Consider the following 14,980-nt stretch of genomic DNA (forward strand, 5'->3'; position numbering starts at 1 on the left):
TTCTCAGGGCCCGGGGCTGTAGAGCACCACCTTGGGGGCCCAGTGGATTCCAGGCACACTCTGGGCACCTCTTCTACAGGTGTGACACCCCAGGGCGTGGAGGGATGGAGGCGCTCTCTGGGTGTGCCCCCTGTGCGGGAATCCGCAGGGCGTAGAAGGTTTTATGTGCTTTCTCCCTGCGTTCTCCGTGTCAGGGACTGCAGGGTTTTTCAGAGCCCACCTGGTGCGTCTCCCACACACGGGACTGTGGGTGAGGCACTTTCCAGGCGTGGCTCTTGTGCAGTGAATCCACCACTCGTGGTATGTGGGTGTTCAGAGCCCCTGCTCCCGTGTGGCTCTGACACGGCAGGTTCGCACCGTGTCAGTTTGGTGCAGGAGTTTTCAGGGCTCTCCTGGTGGGTCGCCCACGCTCAGAACTGCAGGGTGGGAGGCGAGAAGTGAGCAGTTCACTCTATGGGAGTGGTACCTGCGTTTCAGGGACACACAGCGCTACACTTCCCAAATCTCAGAGTTCTCCTGACACCTGACACCTGCGCTGCGGAGGTGCTGCTGCTGCAGGCGGGGCGCCCAGCCCGCTCGGTGCGGCGTGCACTCACCAGTGCGCTCGGTGGTTTCGTGCACTCACCAGGCAGGATGTGGGGGACTCCAGACCCTCGCCAGCTGCCTCTGCGCACCGAGCCGCACTGGTCCCCTCAGCGCAGGAACATCCCAGGCACCTTCCCGTGGGCCCCCTCAGCCACCAACACAACACCACTGTGCGTAGTTCCACACAGACCCAACAGTTTCGGCCGCCTGCTCCGCGTTCTCAGAGGCTGGAACCTCAGCAGGGGGCGAGAAATGCGGAGGCTGCCACGTCAACCCCCAGCTCACCAAACGTCCGGCCGCTGCAGTCTGCCTCCACCGCTGCCGAAGAATTCCATTTTCTTAAAGGCAAAATTCAGAAATTATACATGTGACAACCAATTACACTATACATTTCAAAAGAATTAGAAATACTTCTTTGTAAATAAGTATAAGTACATACTTTGTAAATAAGTATAAGTACATACTTCTTTGTAAATAAGAACACAAATAATTTACAATCAGGGCCAATTTCATGATTAGGAAACATTTTGACCAATGAACATAAAAGCTCATTTACTTTAACAGCTTATACGATGCAACAAATTTAAGAAAATTTTATAATATTGTGAGATTATAATCCAAATTATTTTAAATGACAATTATATTATCCAAATTCTGTCTCAATCTTTGAGAGTGCTAGGGATCCTACAACTTTCAAAGTCTTGAGACCTGGTTTCAAACTCTGAAGAATTTAGAAGTGTAAATTAGTTAAAGAAAAAGTACATTTGACATTTAACTGAACATGTTAACAGATACTGTATTTTAGACCTGATCAGTGCCAGGACAACACTGTAAATTGAAGACTAAGCATCAAGAAAACAGTATATGAACTTTTCCTCAGAGGAGAAGGTGAGTCTGGTCTGGCCAAGTCCTGCTAGATAGGTTAGACCTCATTAAAATTTTTTATCAGGAGACAGAAAAAGGGGTTAGTCATGATCCATCCCATCTCATCTGTCAGTCAGGCATACACGCACCCAATTCTCAACAAGGACAATAACTTAACAATTCAAGACAAATATGTAACTGGAAAAAGAGTATTAAAACAAAGTCGAGTTTTCCTCCAGACTAAAATAGAACACCAACAATAACGAATAAATAAACTTATGCACAATCCCAACAAATCAGAACAGTGAGACACATAACTCTCAAACATTTTGCACCTTCCGAATTCTTCTTTGACATATTTTAACCTGGAAATGTTTTATAAAGCAAGTCATAGGTTCATCTCATGCTTTGAGTCAAATTAACAGTGGATTTGGACTAGTCTATATCAGATCGCATATATATATATATATACACATATATAAATACATATATATATATATATATAACTCTTAAATCAAGTTGCAGAATATGTTTCCTTTTATTTTATTTTTTTCTGCTTCTTATGATGTTAAATCGCTTATTTCTTAGTCTGCCCCTCTCAGCTTGGGGTGAGGGCTATGAGGTAAAGTTAGAGAAATTTAGATACTGAGGGCAACAGTGTGGTTAAGTCAAGAAAAACTGGAAAAGCAGGTTAGAACAAAGGTTTAAATGGTTACAATGGAGAGGCCATCTCTGTGTACTCTCCCATGAGGAGAGCAAATGGAGACCTTCAGAGAGAGGTGGATGGGTCTGTCCTTGTAGCAAAGTTTGGGCCTGGATCATGAGGGATGATAGGATTATCATTCAATCTTATATATGCCTGAGCTAATTCTGGGAGCAAATGTACAACATAAAGGCTATCAGAGAAGAGATTTAAAAAATCCTTTCACTTTTGAGAGAAGTTTTGCTAAAACTACAGCAAATAGTTCCTAACACTCTGTTGATCCTTGACATGGGTAGGTCAAAATAGGTCTTATAGACTTGATTAGATACAAAAACCTCTGCTGTAGCCCCTTCTCTTCCTCCATCTTCATGATTGGATGGTACAAGGCATCAATCAAGGTTCAAACCCATTCCAAGAGATTGAAGAAGGTGACTCACTTCTATGGCCCATAATGGCAGTCAATCATGCCGAGATAATCTACAAGGGAGGCTTGCCAGCCTGTTGCTCTTTCTTCAAACTCATTCATAATTACTCATTCAATCAGGGGCAACAGGCTTTGCTGTCTCAAAGTCTTAACACCTAAGGGCTAGCTCTTTGACATCCTGAATTACATCTGCCAGTTGATCAAGACAAATATAAACTCCGGGAGCCCCTCCAATGCATAAATGTACCCACTGGAAGGGACTATCCTCCCGGACAAGAGTAGCTATAAGCATGGGAGAATTTGAAAATGTCCACAGTTGTAACTCTTTCTTAGGGCAATAATGAACAAGTAGCCTTGCCTAGGGCCTTTTGAGTCTCCTGTAAGGCTTGTACATGAGGGAAACCTGTCTCCTAGCATTTTGCCTTTTCAAATAATGGCAGTAATTGCCCTGTAGACATGGGTAGTCAAGGACATAGCCAATGACCTCTCCAAGAAGCTTTTGAAATTCTACTGATGCATATTGTTCCTTAATGCTTAGCTGGGATTTCAAGGGGGAGGCCTTTTCAAAACATAATTCTGTCCCTAAAATTGTAGAAAGAGGGGGGTTATTTGCACCTTCTCTGAGGAGACATTCATGTTAGCTCTGTCTAAAACCTCTTTTACCTTTTCGAAGACTACTTGAAATTCCTGAGTTGTATGGGCTCCCAAAATATTATTCAAACTGCCAGGATACAGGGTTGTTGAGAAAGACCCTAAAGACTAGTCTCCGCCCAGGGTGAGTGAGGCTCATTTCTGCCACAGCTTTCTCAGGTCCCCTGCATTCCAGGGATATCACACAGCCACTGGGCAGTTCCCTTCAGGGTTAACACCAATGGAAAATCCTGAACTGGCTGGTGGAGCCCCACCAGAAGGCTTGCACCTGGAGCTCTGTGCTCTGGACTCCCCTTGACTTGGGGGTGGGTTCCTGCCCTATAAACTTCCAAGAAGCTCTTGTTGGGGTGGCTGAGGTGGGCAGGACCAGTGTTTTCGGTGACAGTTTTGCTCTTTTTCCATTCCCAAGTATCACATACAAATAAATTAACCAATGTTACCCACAGTGCCAATGTGACCACAGTCCCTCAGGCCTTGACTGCCTAACCATCTGAGATTTAAAACCCTCAGGACTTTAGCATGTATTTTAGCACCCTAAGTGTGGGATCATCAATCCCCCCACCTTTATTGCCCATGGCTAAAGAAAGACAGCAGGGACGAGAGTGCTCAGAATATCCAGTCAGGCTGTTGGGTCCAGGCAATCCAATACAGAGTTCCAGGTGACACCGAACCTTTGCGTCAGCCAGAAATGGTTAGTCATCAGACAGGTTCACCCCAGAGCCAAGCTTCCACAGCTCTCCCTAAAGCAGAAGACGAGAGATAAGAGAGGCACTAGGATACCCATTTGGGCTGTCTGGCCCAGGGGATCCCCAGCAGAGTTTCAGGTAATGCCAAAGTGTTGCTTTGGCCAGAAACTGTCAGTTCTCAAACAGGTTCACTCTAGATTCAGGCATCCATGGCCATCTCTCACTGCCAAAGAAGAGAGAATAGGAAAGAAGCCAATTGGGCACCTAACACCTCCTTTCCCTTACAACCTCTCAGGGGATTTGACCATAGCTATACCACGGTTGGGTGCTGCCCATGATTGTACAGAGCTGTGGGGTGCCTAGGGTCACTTCTGCAGGATACACTCCTGTTTGAGAGGAGGAATACTGTACCTTAGGTCGCCTTCTTTTCTTTGAGACTCACCTGAAGTTCCACCACTTCCCTGACAATGTGCTTCTCTGGTAAGACACTGCTCTGAAGCAATTTACAGCCATTCCTTGCTTCTGTTTCAAAGCCACGCAGTGAGGGGGTGAGAAGACACAGCCTTCATGATCCATGCTGGGTGCATGTTCTGCAGGGTCTCCCCCACAGATTCCTTTAGTACCCTGTTGCTGGAGGAGATGAACCTGCTGCCCACCATCCAGTCACCTGGCCTGTGAAAGGCAAAGGAAAGGACAGGGCTTCTGTCTAAGCAGTGCCGATTTATATGGGAAATTCAATTCCCTATATAGGGTAAGGGATAACATTAGGCCTGGAATTTGGGAAATTCCAGGAGGAGAGAATCTAGGAACCAATTACTAGGAGAATGACTGTAGAAGCCACCTCCCATAATCCAATGGTGTGTGGGTGAGATGGCCATGGTTGATCAGCATTTCCTTGAAGCTACTTGACTCCTGTCCTGATTCATATGCAGGGTTCTCGCTTGGCCACTATCTTTCCCACCAGTCCCTGGAGTGTTAGTCGCATTCTTATTGACTTAGTGACATCTTTACCCCGAGCACCACAGAGGATGATGATTACCTGTGTAAGTGACCCTTTAGCACATCCACAAAAAGAAATCCTATAGCCTGAAATCAAATTCCACTTGTAATTTTGTCTTCTATGATTTTGCCATCTGGTAAATTTGGTTGCAAGATTGAAGCTGAGTGATATGCGTATTTGGCTGCTTCTATTGCTCTCTATACCCAGTACTGTTTGCTATCCTTTCCTAATCCCTTCCACTCTCATCTCCAGATTGTGAGAAGTGTCAGAAGTTCTTCCTGAAAAGCTGTGCTGCTCATGGACCCCCAGTGTTTCTAAAGGACAACCCAGTGGATAAGGGACATCCTAGTCGTGCTCTCCTCAGTGTGCCCACTGGGCTTCGAATTGGTCCATCCAGCATTCCTGAAGCTGGGCTTGGAGTGTTTAATGAGGCATCTGATCTGCCATGGGGGTTGCACTTTGGTCCTTTTGAGGGCAAGATCACAGAAGTGAAACAGGAATCCAACAGAGGGTACAGCTGGCAGGTAAGAAGTACCTTTCCAGTCTGGTGGCTTTCCACCTGCCTGCTGTGAGTTTGGTCCATGTGTCCGGTTAATGTGTCCTTCTACACTTTATGGCATGAGTGGAGCAAACACAATTACATCACAGAATCCTTACTGAAGATTAGCATTGATGAGATCACTGGGCTGTAAATCCAAAGCAGTTCGATCTCAGCTGTGGGCTTCTACTGTAAGGAAACAAATCAGATTTGGTGTATACTAACACTCTGTTATGTCTCAAGATGTGGTTGGACTCATGGGATGTCATAGAACACGATGGTTGTTGAGTTAATAATTCTGCTGAATTATTCCCTTTACAGAAACATATTAACTGATTTTTCTGAAACTCAAATAGCCAAGAGGAGAAATAGCTATGAGTACATGGATGGTAAGGATACTTCTTTGGCCAACTGGATGAGGTAAGAACCATGCTTTTTAAATGTGGAGATGACATTTATCTCTAAGACAAGATCACTGTCCTTTCTCCTCTTCTTTCCTCAATGACTTTTACATGGTATGTCCTCTTTGATGTCTATTTGAATGACCTTTGAATACCATGACCGGTTTATAAAAGCACATTGTATATAAATACTATTTTTTAGCATAACAAAAAATAATACGTTGAATAAGTGGACATGAAAATGGGCCTTGATGAATCTAGATTAACTGGGGCTTTGACTCACTCTCTCTCTATAATTATCATTGGTTATGACTTTCCTGCATCAAAAATATCATAATACATGGACATTGCATTAAATTGGTGTCCTGACAGCAAAGGGTTTTAGTCTTTTGAAAATTATACACTGTCCAAACAACTTGAGAAGGCCTTTAATTTATGAGACATAAACCATACCAGGCACAGTGGAAAAAAAGCAAGAAAGAGAGGATAGCCAGGTTCTGGGACAAGCATTGTCATGCAGTGGGCTAATGTAAGGAATAGGGTACCTACATTACAATTACCAGTTACCCTATTGCCAAACCAGTTGCTTCCCCATGCACCCTGAGGACCTTCAGAGGATGTCCTCATGCTTTGTCTTTGGCGCAAACTTAGAAGACCTGGTTGAAGCTACTGCCTGACACTGTGTCCTTTTTATCTCTGCACTCCATGGTTTTTCTTGGTATCTCTGTCTTCTGCCACTTCTCTTCTTTGTGTCTCTGCCACCCAAATAGAAAATAATCATAATAATCTTTACCAACTAAACAAAACAAACAGGAGATGTGGATGAGAGAACGGAGCTGCATCTGGATAATTGATTTGTGAGCAGTTCTGAGAGAGGCTAAAATAACTCCCAGGATGCAGGAGAAAGATCCAAGAGAAAGGACTTCAAAGAATTGCCTTTGGAAAATCTGAGTTGCGCAGCATGTGTGGTAGGCTAGAGCTAGCCAGTGTACATTAACCATATTGTGTGGCATAAAACTGAATGAAATTTGGGGCTTAGGGAAACTCTGTGTGCTTCATGGCCGGTCAAGGAGAAAGGTCGACTAGGGTTTTCAGGATGACTAGTGAGGAAAGGAAGTAGCAAAGCATGCTTGTCAGAACAAATACAGTATCTGCACATTGGATGTGGGACTTCATTGATCTCATGAGAGAGATACATGTTTGCAAGGAGAGCTGTTACAGAATTGGGCTACAAGCAGGATATAGGCTATCAGAGAACAGATGAGATTCAAGTGTAACAGCACATGGGAACTCAGCATTTATCTCTGCACCAGGTATGTGAACTGTGCCCAGAATTATGAGGAGCATAATTTGGCGGCCTTTCAATACCACAGACGGATATTTTACCGCACCTGCCAAGTCATCAAACCAGGCTGTGAACTTCAAATATGGTATGTTGATGAGTATGGAAGGAAGCATGAGCATCAAAGGAAGTATTGGAAAGAAAAGAAGGGAAGAAAAAGGAAGAGCTCACAACAGTGAGAGGTAAGTAGCACTGTTGCTTCTAAAATAAGTAAAGGAGTCACCTGGGGAATATTTGTCATTCAACTCTAAGGAATCAAATGGAAAGTAACAGCTGGAAAAGCCCAATTCAAATGTGATTTCAATTTAGCAAAAACAAACTTACTTCTCAAAAGAAGGGAAGAGTTATAGAGAGACTCAAGCACAGGGAGAGAGAGAGAGAGAGAGAGAGAAAGAGAGAGAGAGAGAGCAGGAGAGATCACCAGTTACTGTTTTAACCACAAAGGCTGCAGGAGGGCCTAGCACGGAAGCCTACTGCCTAAAGTCCTCACCTTGGACATGCTGATATCAAATATGAGCATCACTTCATGTCCTGACTGCTCTACTTGCCTTCCAGCTTCCTGCTTGTGGCCTGGAGAAGCAGTTGAGGACAACCTCAATCCTTGTGATGCTACAGCCACAATGGGGACCAGGAAGAATTTCCTGACGGTAATTTTTAGATTGAAACCTCTTGGCCTATTGTGGTCACTTGGGAGTGAATCAAAAACAGACAGATTTCATCTAGGTGTCTCTTATCCTCTTTGTATTTATGATTTGATATATATATATATATATATATATATATATATATATATATATATGTATATATATATATATGTATGTATGTAAAGATATTATGTTATTTTTTGTTATGTTATATTATATCATATTATATATACCGTTTACACTATTTTTTTTTTTTGAATCTGAATCTGTGAAGTCTATCTCTGGCTAAAACCAGGAGCTCGTTTATTTCAGCAGTTTAACTGTTTTGTACTCATATCCTGGGTACATTAAAAGACCCGGGAATAGGATAAGGGGAAGCCAGATCTCAATCTAGTCATTATATGCTTTTATATTATCATACTAGTGACTTGAAACAATGTGACCTAATACTGATCCATTTTTTTATTTCTTTGACTCCTGGGAAACTTTGATCTACGTTTTATTTAGTTATTTTGGCTTTTAAATACTTTGTGCACAAAAATATCCCAGAACATACATTTTACATTTTTTTTTCATTTTTCTTTATATTTTTCACAACTTATGTAGTTAATTAGGGTAAGAAGGTTCAACGGCTATAGGAACGTGCATAAGACTATGATTTGCACATTGTTTCTTTCATGTATCTGAGGTAATGGGAAATATTGTGGGAGAATCCTCACCCTGTTACCCCCTCCACCCCAGGTCCTTCATGTGAGGCACACTCTGAGATTCTCACTCAAGTGGTTTTGATAGTTGATCAGTTCTGAAGCGCTGCCAGTCTCACCACTCCAAACACAATGAGGTTGTTGAAGACTCCACTGAATGACTTAGTCCATCATAGTCTCTGTTGGCCAGTAGTTTGCTGCCAAAATGTAGCTGCATTGGTTGATTGATGTGTTCTATCTTCTGTCTTGTCTTGGTTAGGGTTCTGAGTCTGGCATTTTGATTGTGGAGATCCACAAAGATAACTTCAAGGTCTGAGGTGTTTGCAGTCTAAATTCTTGTATGTACTGGCAAGTACAGTGCCTGGCACAATCCATCGCCCTGATAGCTGGTGGTTGCAATTCCTGGGTTGCTTCTGTTTTCAGCCCTGACTCCCACTGGAACCAATGGATTTTGCAGTCCAGCCTGGTACTGTCCAGCAAATACTCAGCCCTCACATAAGCCAGTGTGGACTGCCCACTTCTTCACAGCAAACCCCTTTCCATTACCAATTGACAAATTAGCCAGCTGTTAGAGCTATTTGCCCAGCTTGTCTGACCTCCAAGTCTGGACCACATATTCACCAGTGAAAACTTCGATTTGCCAGGAGAGTTTCCCAACTTCCTCCACTTGATCTTCTCCGCGATCCAGTTCTCAAACATGCCATTGTGTTTTATTCCAGGACTTGGTTCAATCATGCCTTCCATTTGGCTTTGCATGGGTTGGTAAACATTACAAGCCAGAGCAGGTTATGGAAATTACAATTTCCACAATGGTTTCCTTATATTAGAGAGAACATATGTATTTGCTGTTTTGTGAATGACACATTTTATTGAGCATAATGGATTCTCTTTGGGACCATGCTTATCCAAGGCATAAGTTTGTTCTTCTTAATAGATAGTATTATTCCATGGAGAATAAGTAATACACTTTCTTCAACCATTCTTCTATGGGAGCACATCTGGATTGTTTCCATGTCTTTGCTATTGTAGATTGTGCTGCTGCAAATATAGGCTTAGAAATCCCATTCGCATATGCAGATTTCTTTACTATTGAGTACATTTCTAGGAGCAGGAGAGCTGTATCGTACGGCAGGTTTGTTTGCAATTCTCCAACCATTCTCCATACTAATTTCCATAGTGTTTATATTAGGCGAACTTCTACCCACAGTGAAGGAGGCTACCATTCTTCGAACATCTTTGCCATTAGGTTGTAACTGGAGATCTGAATGTAGGCCAGCCTCAGTGAAGTTAAGCAGTACTTCAACATGGTTTTAAAGCGTGTCTCTGTGATGGCTTGGGAGCCTGAGCATCTTTTCCTTTGAATCTGATCTTCTGAAAAAATGGTCTGCAGAATCCTTTGCTCTTACTTCACAGGTTGTTTGTTTGTTTTTTATTGACACTGGGATTCTGTATCTCTTTGCAAATCCTGCATATTAGTTCTTATTCATTTGTGGGTTGTGCAAGAATTTTCTCTGTTTCTGTTGTTTACCTCCTTACTTTGTTCATTTGTTTCCCTTAGTGCACAGAAGAAGCTTTTTAGTTTGATCACATCCCATTTGTCCACTTTTGCTTTGATTGCCTGTGCTTTTTGAACTTGTCTAAGAAATCTTTCCTTGATGCTACATCTTCGAGTACGCTTCCTATTATTTTCTTGAAAAGTTTGATGGTTTCTGAGTGTAGATATTGGTCGTTGATCCATTTAGAGCCAATTTTTATAGTTGGACAGTTGTGTTTCTGGCTTCTTACTTCTGCAGCTGCTAAACAGTTATCCGAACAGCACTTGCTGAATAGATCCAGATTTTGCTTGGATAGTTTCCAGCTTTCTTGTCAAAGATTAGTTGACCCTATATGTGTGGACTCCATTCTGCTGTTTGTATTTACGTAGCTTAATTCCTAGGTATTTAAGATTCCACTCTTCTATGTTAAAACTTACTCTACTAAAAATTCCTTTCTCAGCCTTAGAATTGTTGGTGTACACCAGTGTCATTGACTTGTGCTCACTAATTCTTTATCCTGCTACTCTGCCAAAGTCTCTTCTGAGTTCCAATAGACTCTTGGATGAGTTTTTTGTTCTCCTAGGTAGAGAATCATGCAGTCTGCTAGTAGCGATAATTTCAGTTCCTCAGTTCAAATTTGGATTGCTTTAATTCTTTTCTGCTTGCCTCATGGCTCTGGCAAGGAATACCAATACTGGAGTGAAAAATCAGTGGTGACACTGGACATCCCTTTCAAGTTCCTGGTGTTACTGGGTAGGTTTTCAATCTTTCCCCATTTAGTATGATGCTGGTATATTGGGTTGTTCATGAATTTCTTTGATTGTATTGTGGAATGTTCCTTCTATGCCTGACTTCTTTGCATGTTGAGAGGATCATATAGTATTTATTTTTAATTTGTTGATGTGATGTATCACATTTCATGATTGGCTGATGCTGGATCATCCCTGCATCTCTGCAGTACATGGATGTATCCCACCTTGTCCAGATGAATGCTCTGCCTGATGCGCTGTGGTTCTGGTTGGCTAGTATTTTGCTGAGGATCTTTGAATCTATGTTCTTCAAGAATATCGGTTTGTAGTTCTGTTTTTGTGTTGCTTCTCTGTGGCTTTGGTGCTAAAGTGATATTGGCTTCATAGAAAGTGTTTGTAAGATCTGCATCAGTTTCTACTGCTTGGAAAATTTTGTGAAGGATTGGGGTAAATTCCTCTTGAAATGTGTGCTAGAATTCAGCAGTGAAGCCATCTGGTGTAGGACTTTCCTTGTTTGGGAGGGCTTTAATTGCTGATGTGAAAGCATTGCTAATAATAGGCCCATTTAGATTAATTGCTTCTAGATTCAATTGTGGTGGATTTTATCTGTCTAAAGGTCTATCCATCTCCTTTAGTTCATCTGATTTGCTGCAGATAGTTGCTTGTAATAGTTCCTGATGGGCTAGTGGGGAGTCTGTTTTGTTAATTTTCTCAAAGAACCAGCTCTTCGATTCATTGACCTTATGTATAGATCTTTTATCTCTATTCCATTTATTTTCTCCCTTGTTTTGATGATTTCCTTTTGGCTTCTAATCTTAGGAGTGCACTGCTGTTGTTTTTCCTTCTCCTTCAACAGCAGTGCTGGCCAATTTACTTCATGTTTTTCTAGTTTCTTGACATAAGCACTGATTGAAATGAACTTCTCCCTAGCACTGCCTTAATTTCCCTTATGATTTCCTCCTTAATCCACTACTCATTTAGTAACATGAATTAGTCTCCATGTGTTTGCAAGTCTTCCTTGGTGTTTTGGACTTCTTGGTTTCTAGCTTCAGTCAATGATTGTCTGAGAAGTTGCTTAATATAATTTTAAGTTTTAAAATTTGTTGAAGCTTAATTTGTGGCCTATAAGATGGTCAGTTCTGGAGAAGATTTCAATGCTCTGATTTTAAAGAAAAAATGTATTCTTTGTCTGTATGATTAACTGCTTGATAGATGTAAACAAATGCATTTGCTCTAGAGTTTGGGTGAGTTCTGTTATTTCTTTGCTTAGTTTCTGTCTCTTTGATCTGTACTTTGATGTGAATTGGGCATTAAGATCCCCCATTATGATCATATTTTTGTCTGTTTCTCTCATCAAAGCCATTAATATTTGTTTCACACAGCTAGATGCTCTGGCATTAGGCACGTATACATTTATTATAATGATCTTCTTTCTGAATGGATCCTTGGATCATTATGTGGTGTCCATCTTCATCTCTTTGATGTTCTTTACATCAAAACCTATGTCATCTGATAAAAGAATGTTTAGTCCTGCACGTTTTTGCTTACAATTCACTTGCAATTTCTCTTTCCATCACATCAGTTTCCATTGCCTCTGATCTTTGTTGGTGAGAAGTATCTAATCTAAGCTGCAGATCGATGGATTTTGGTTTTACCTGGTCCTCCTCTATGGCATTTGACTGATGAGTTTAAACCATTTAAGTTCAGAGTTATTGTGAGTAAGTGGCAGTTTAGCCCTGTCATTTCAGCGTTGGGTTGTGCTTTGATTGAGTCTTCTGTTAGCCTTTTAGTGGGATGTTCTCCACATTTGCCTTTTGCTTTGGTTGTTGCTATTCCTTTTTGTCATTCATGGGAATTTCTGTGAGTATCATTTGTGGGGCATGTTTACAAGAGGCAAAATCTTGAAGTTGTTGTTCATTGTGTGAAGAACTTCATTTCATTTGCAAAGACAAAGGGAAACTTTTCAATTCCTAAGATGAATTACTTGCCGGTCTCTGAATGATATCTATGATCAATCAGTGACCTAGATTAGGAAAATGCCAGTTATGCTGAATAACACACACACACACACACACACACACACACACACACACACACACACACACACACAAACAGACAAAACACTCTTTTTTTGAATCTTATGGACGTAGAGTTATAGAAAAAAGGCAATCCTTAATATCAATCACAATAAGATACTATCGGGGGTCTTTCCGTCCCACGGAAGAAATCACCTGACACTTGAGAGAGTCTCCAAGGCGCTTGATTCCGATCTTACATTGTGATCATTTACTCCGTTGTGACCGTTAACTCCGTTATGACCATTATGACAGTTACGACCATTACACTCCAGCCCCTCCCCCGCAAAGCCCCCCACTTATCTGTCAAGCCTGACCAATCAGCTTGAAGATAACCAAGGCACACCAATCAGGGCAAAGGGCCAGTCACAGGGCAGAAAATGGTTAGTGCCCCCTACAGCTTCCCCCTTCTTGTTTTATTAAGCAAGGGACCGTGCCTGTCTTAGGTTTTCTGAGTTCAGGCTCCCCTAACCTGTCATGGGCTAACCACGTCGCTAGGAATGTGGCACCTGTCTTAGGTTGGTGAAGCCATATCGGATACTTACCCGTCTCTGGCTACCAGTCCAGTATGCCTAGCCAGACTTCTGGAGATTCTCTCTTGTGAAGGGCAAGCACAGCGTGCACTAGCAGCAGCTATTACGGCTGCTGACGCTTTGCTCAAGGATGAAGCATCCACAGACCCCAAAGAATGACAATTAATAAGATAAGACCCAAGGCTACTATACCGGGCCATTGGTGTGCAAAGGAAAGATCCTTTAGTATCCAATTTGTCCATTTCTCTACCATAGCAATCTCTACTTTGCTGCTATTTATGGCTATAATTTGGTATCTTAGTTCCTATGTCAAATTATCAAATCGTATGGACCAGCTTCCACTAGGGGATAGCATAGCGGATAACTCTCTGGACAAATTCAATGCTCAGGAACCATTGGTGACAATGGAGGGAGTGACACACATTCCTGGTAGACTAAGCACACAGGAGGTCCACATATGATGGAAATATGTGTGGAATGCGTACCAGCACTGCAATGCCAGAGCCATTCCAACATTGGTTAAGGCCTCACTTAACTACAGAGCAATTCAAAAGGGTAACATTAGCACTCATGGAAACAATAAACATAAATGAAGCTTGTGCATATACATAAATAGCATTATAGATAACATCACAAATGCAATTAACTTTAACATTTTCTTCCCATATTCTAGAACTATTACTATTATACTTACAATTTCTTATCACTACCTTACCAATAAATGCAAAAGCTGATATATCTGAACACCCACCCCTACTAGTGCAAAGTACCCAGACATTCCAAGACTTAGCAGAAACAGATTGAACAAGGTTACCACATGTATAGTTATACCCCACAAAGGCAGAATTTGAACAGGTAGAAAATCAATTGGTCACAGCAAGATCAGGTGCTACTCTTTTAGGAGTCTAAGTACTTCGATAGCAGTCCATTCTGAGGGCCATTTCCAAGGCCCTAGACAGTGAGACAATATTTGCTGCACCCCTTTTAAGGTGCAGTTTTAGCTGGAAATTCTGGCTGTCTCCTCTCGGTATCTGAATGAACATCAGGCTGGTCAGCATCCACCACGTCCACAGGTTCATCTTACTCTGGCTTTCTTATCACTCGCGTCAAACGTTCTGGCACCCACACTGGTCCGTCAGAATCCTATGGAAAAACACAAACCGCTCCTCGCGTCCGTTGTAAGACAGTATACGGGCCCATCCATTGTTTTGTTAAAACATCCTTTCACATCACCCAATCTTTGCAGGGGCCTGTGCCAACAGCATGGCATTTGTCATCAGAATGGCAATTCAGATTCAAAATCAAAAATTTGAAAATATAAGTAACTAAAGCCAATTGATGTTTAGGACTATTGGGATATAGGGTGGTTCCTACTCCCCCTTTTTGTTTTATTAATAATGCTTTGAGAGTTGCATGGGCACGCTCTACCACAGCCTGGCCTGAGTGATTATATGGGATGCCAGTGGAGTGTTTAATCACAAATTCAGAACAAATTTTATCAAATGCTTTGGCTGTATAGGCAGGTCCATTATCAGTCTTATAACAC

At 42.0% G+C, this 14,980-nt stretch overlaps 1 protein-coding gene across 1 annotated transcript; it reads left to right on the top strand.

Annotated features, from left to right (window-relative positions):
* Positions 1-2,066: 2,066 nt before the first annotated feature.
* LOC121148720 (probable histone-lysine N-methyltransferase PRDM7) lies at positions 2,067-7,324 on the top strand (the record flags this gene model as incomplete). The annotated part of the gene is made up of 5 exons (XM_040968978.1): positions 2,067-2,071; positions 4,913-4,956; positions 5,166-5,444; positions 5,808-5,871; positions 7,166-7,324. Coding segments are annotated over exons 1-5 (551 nt in total), but the record flags the coding sequence as incomplete, so codon positions are not given.
* Between the last annotated feature and the right edge of the window lie 7,656 nt (positions 7,325-14,980).

Source organism: Ochotona curzoniae, unplaced genomic scaffold (genome assembly GCF_017591425.1).
Source record: "Ochotona curzoniae isolate NIBS_2020 unplaced genomic scaffold, NIBS_Ocur_1.0 contig_1783, whole genome shotgun sequence".
Taxonomy (NCBI): domain Eukaryota; kingdom Metazoa; phylum Chordata; class Mammalia; order Lagomorpha; family Ochotonidae; genus Ochotona; species Ochotona curzoniae.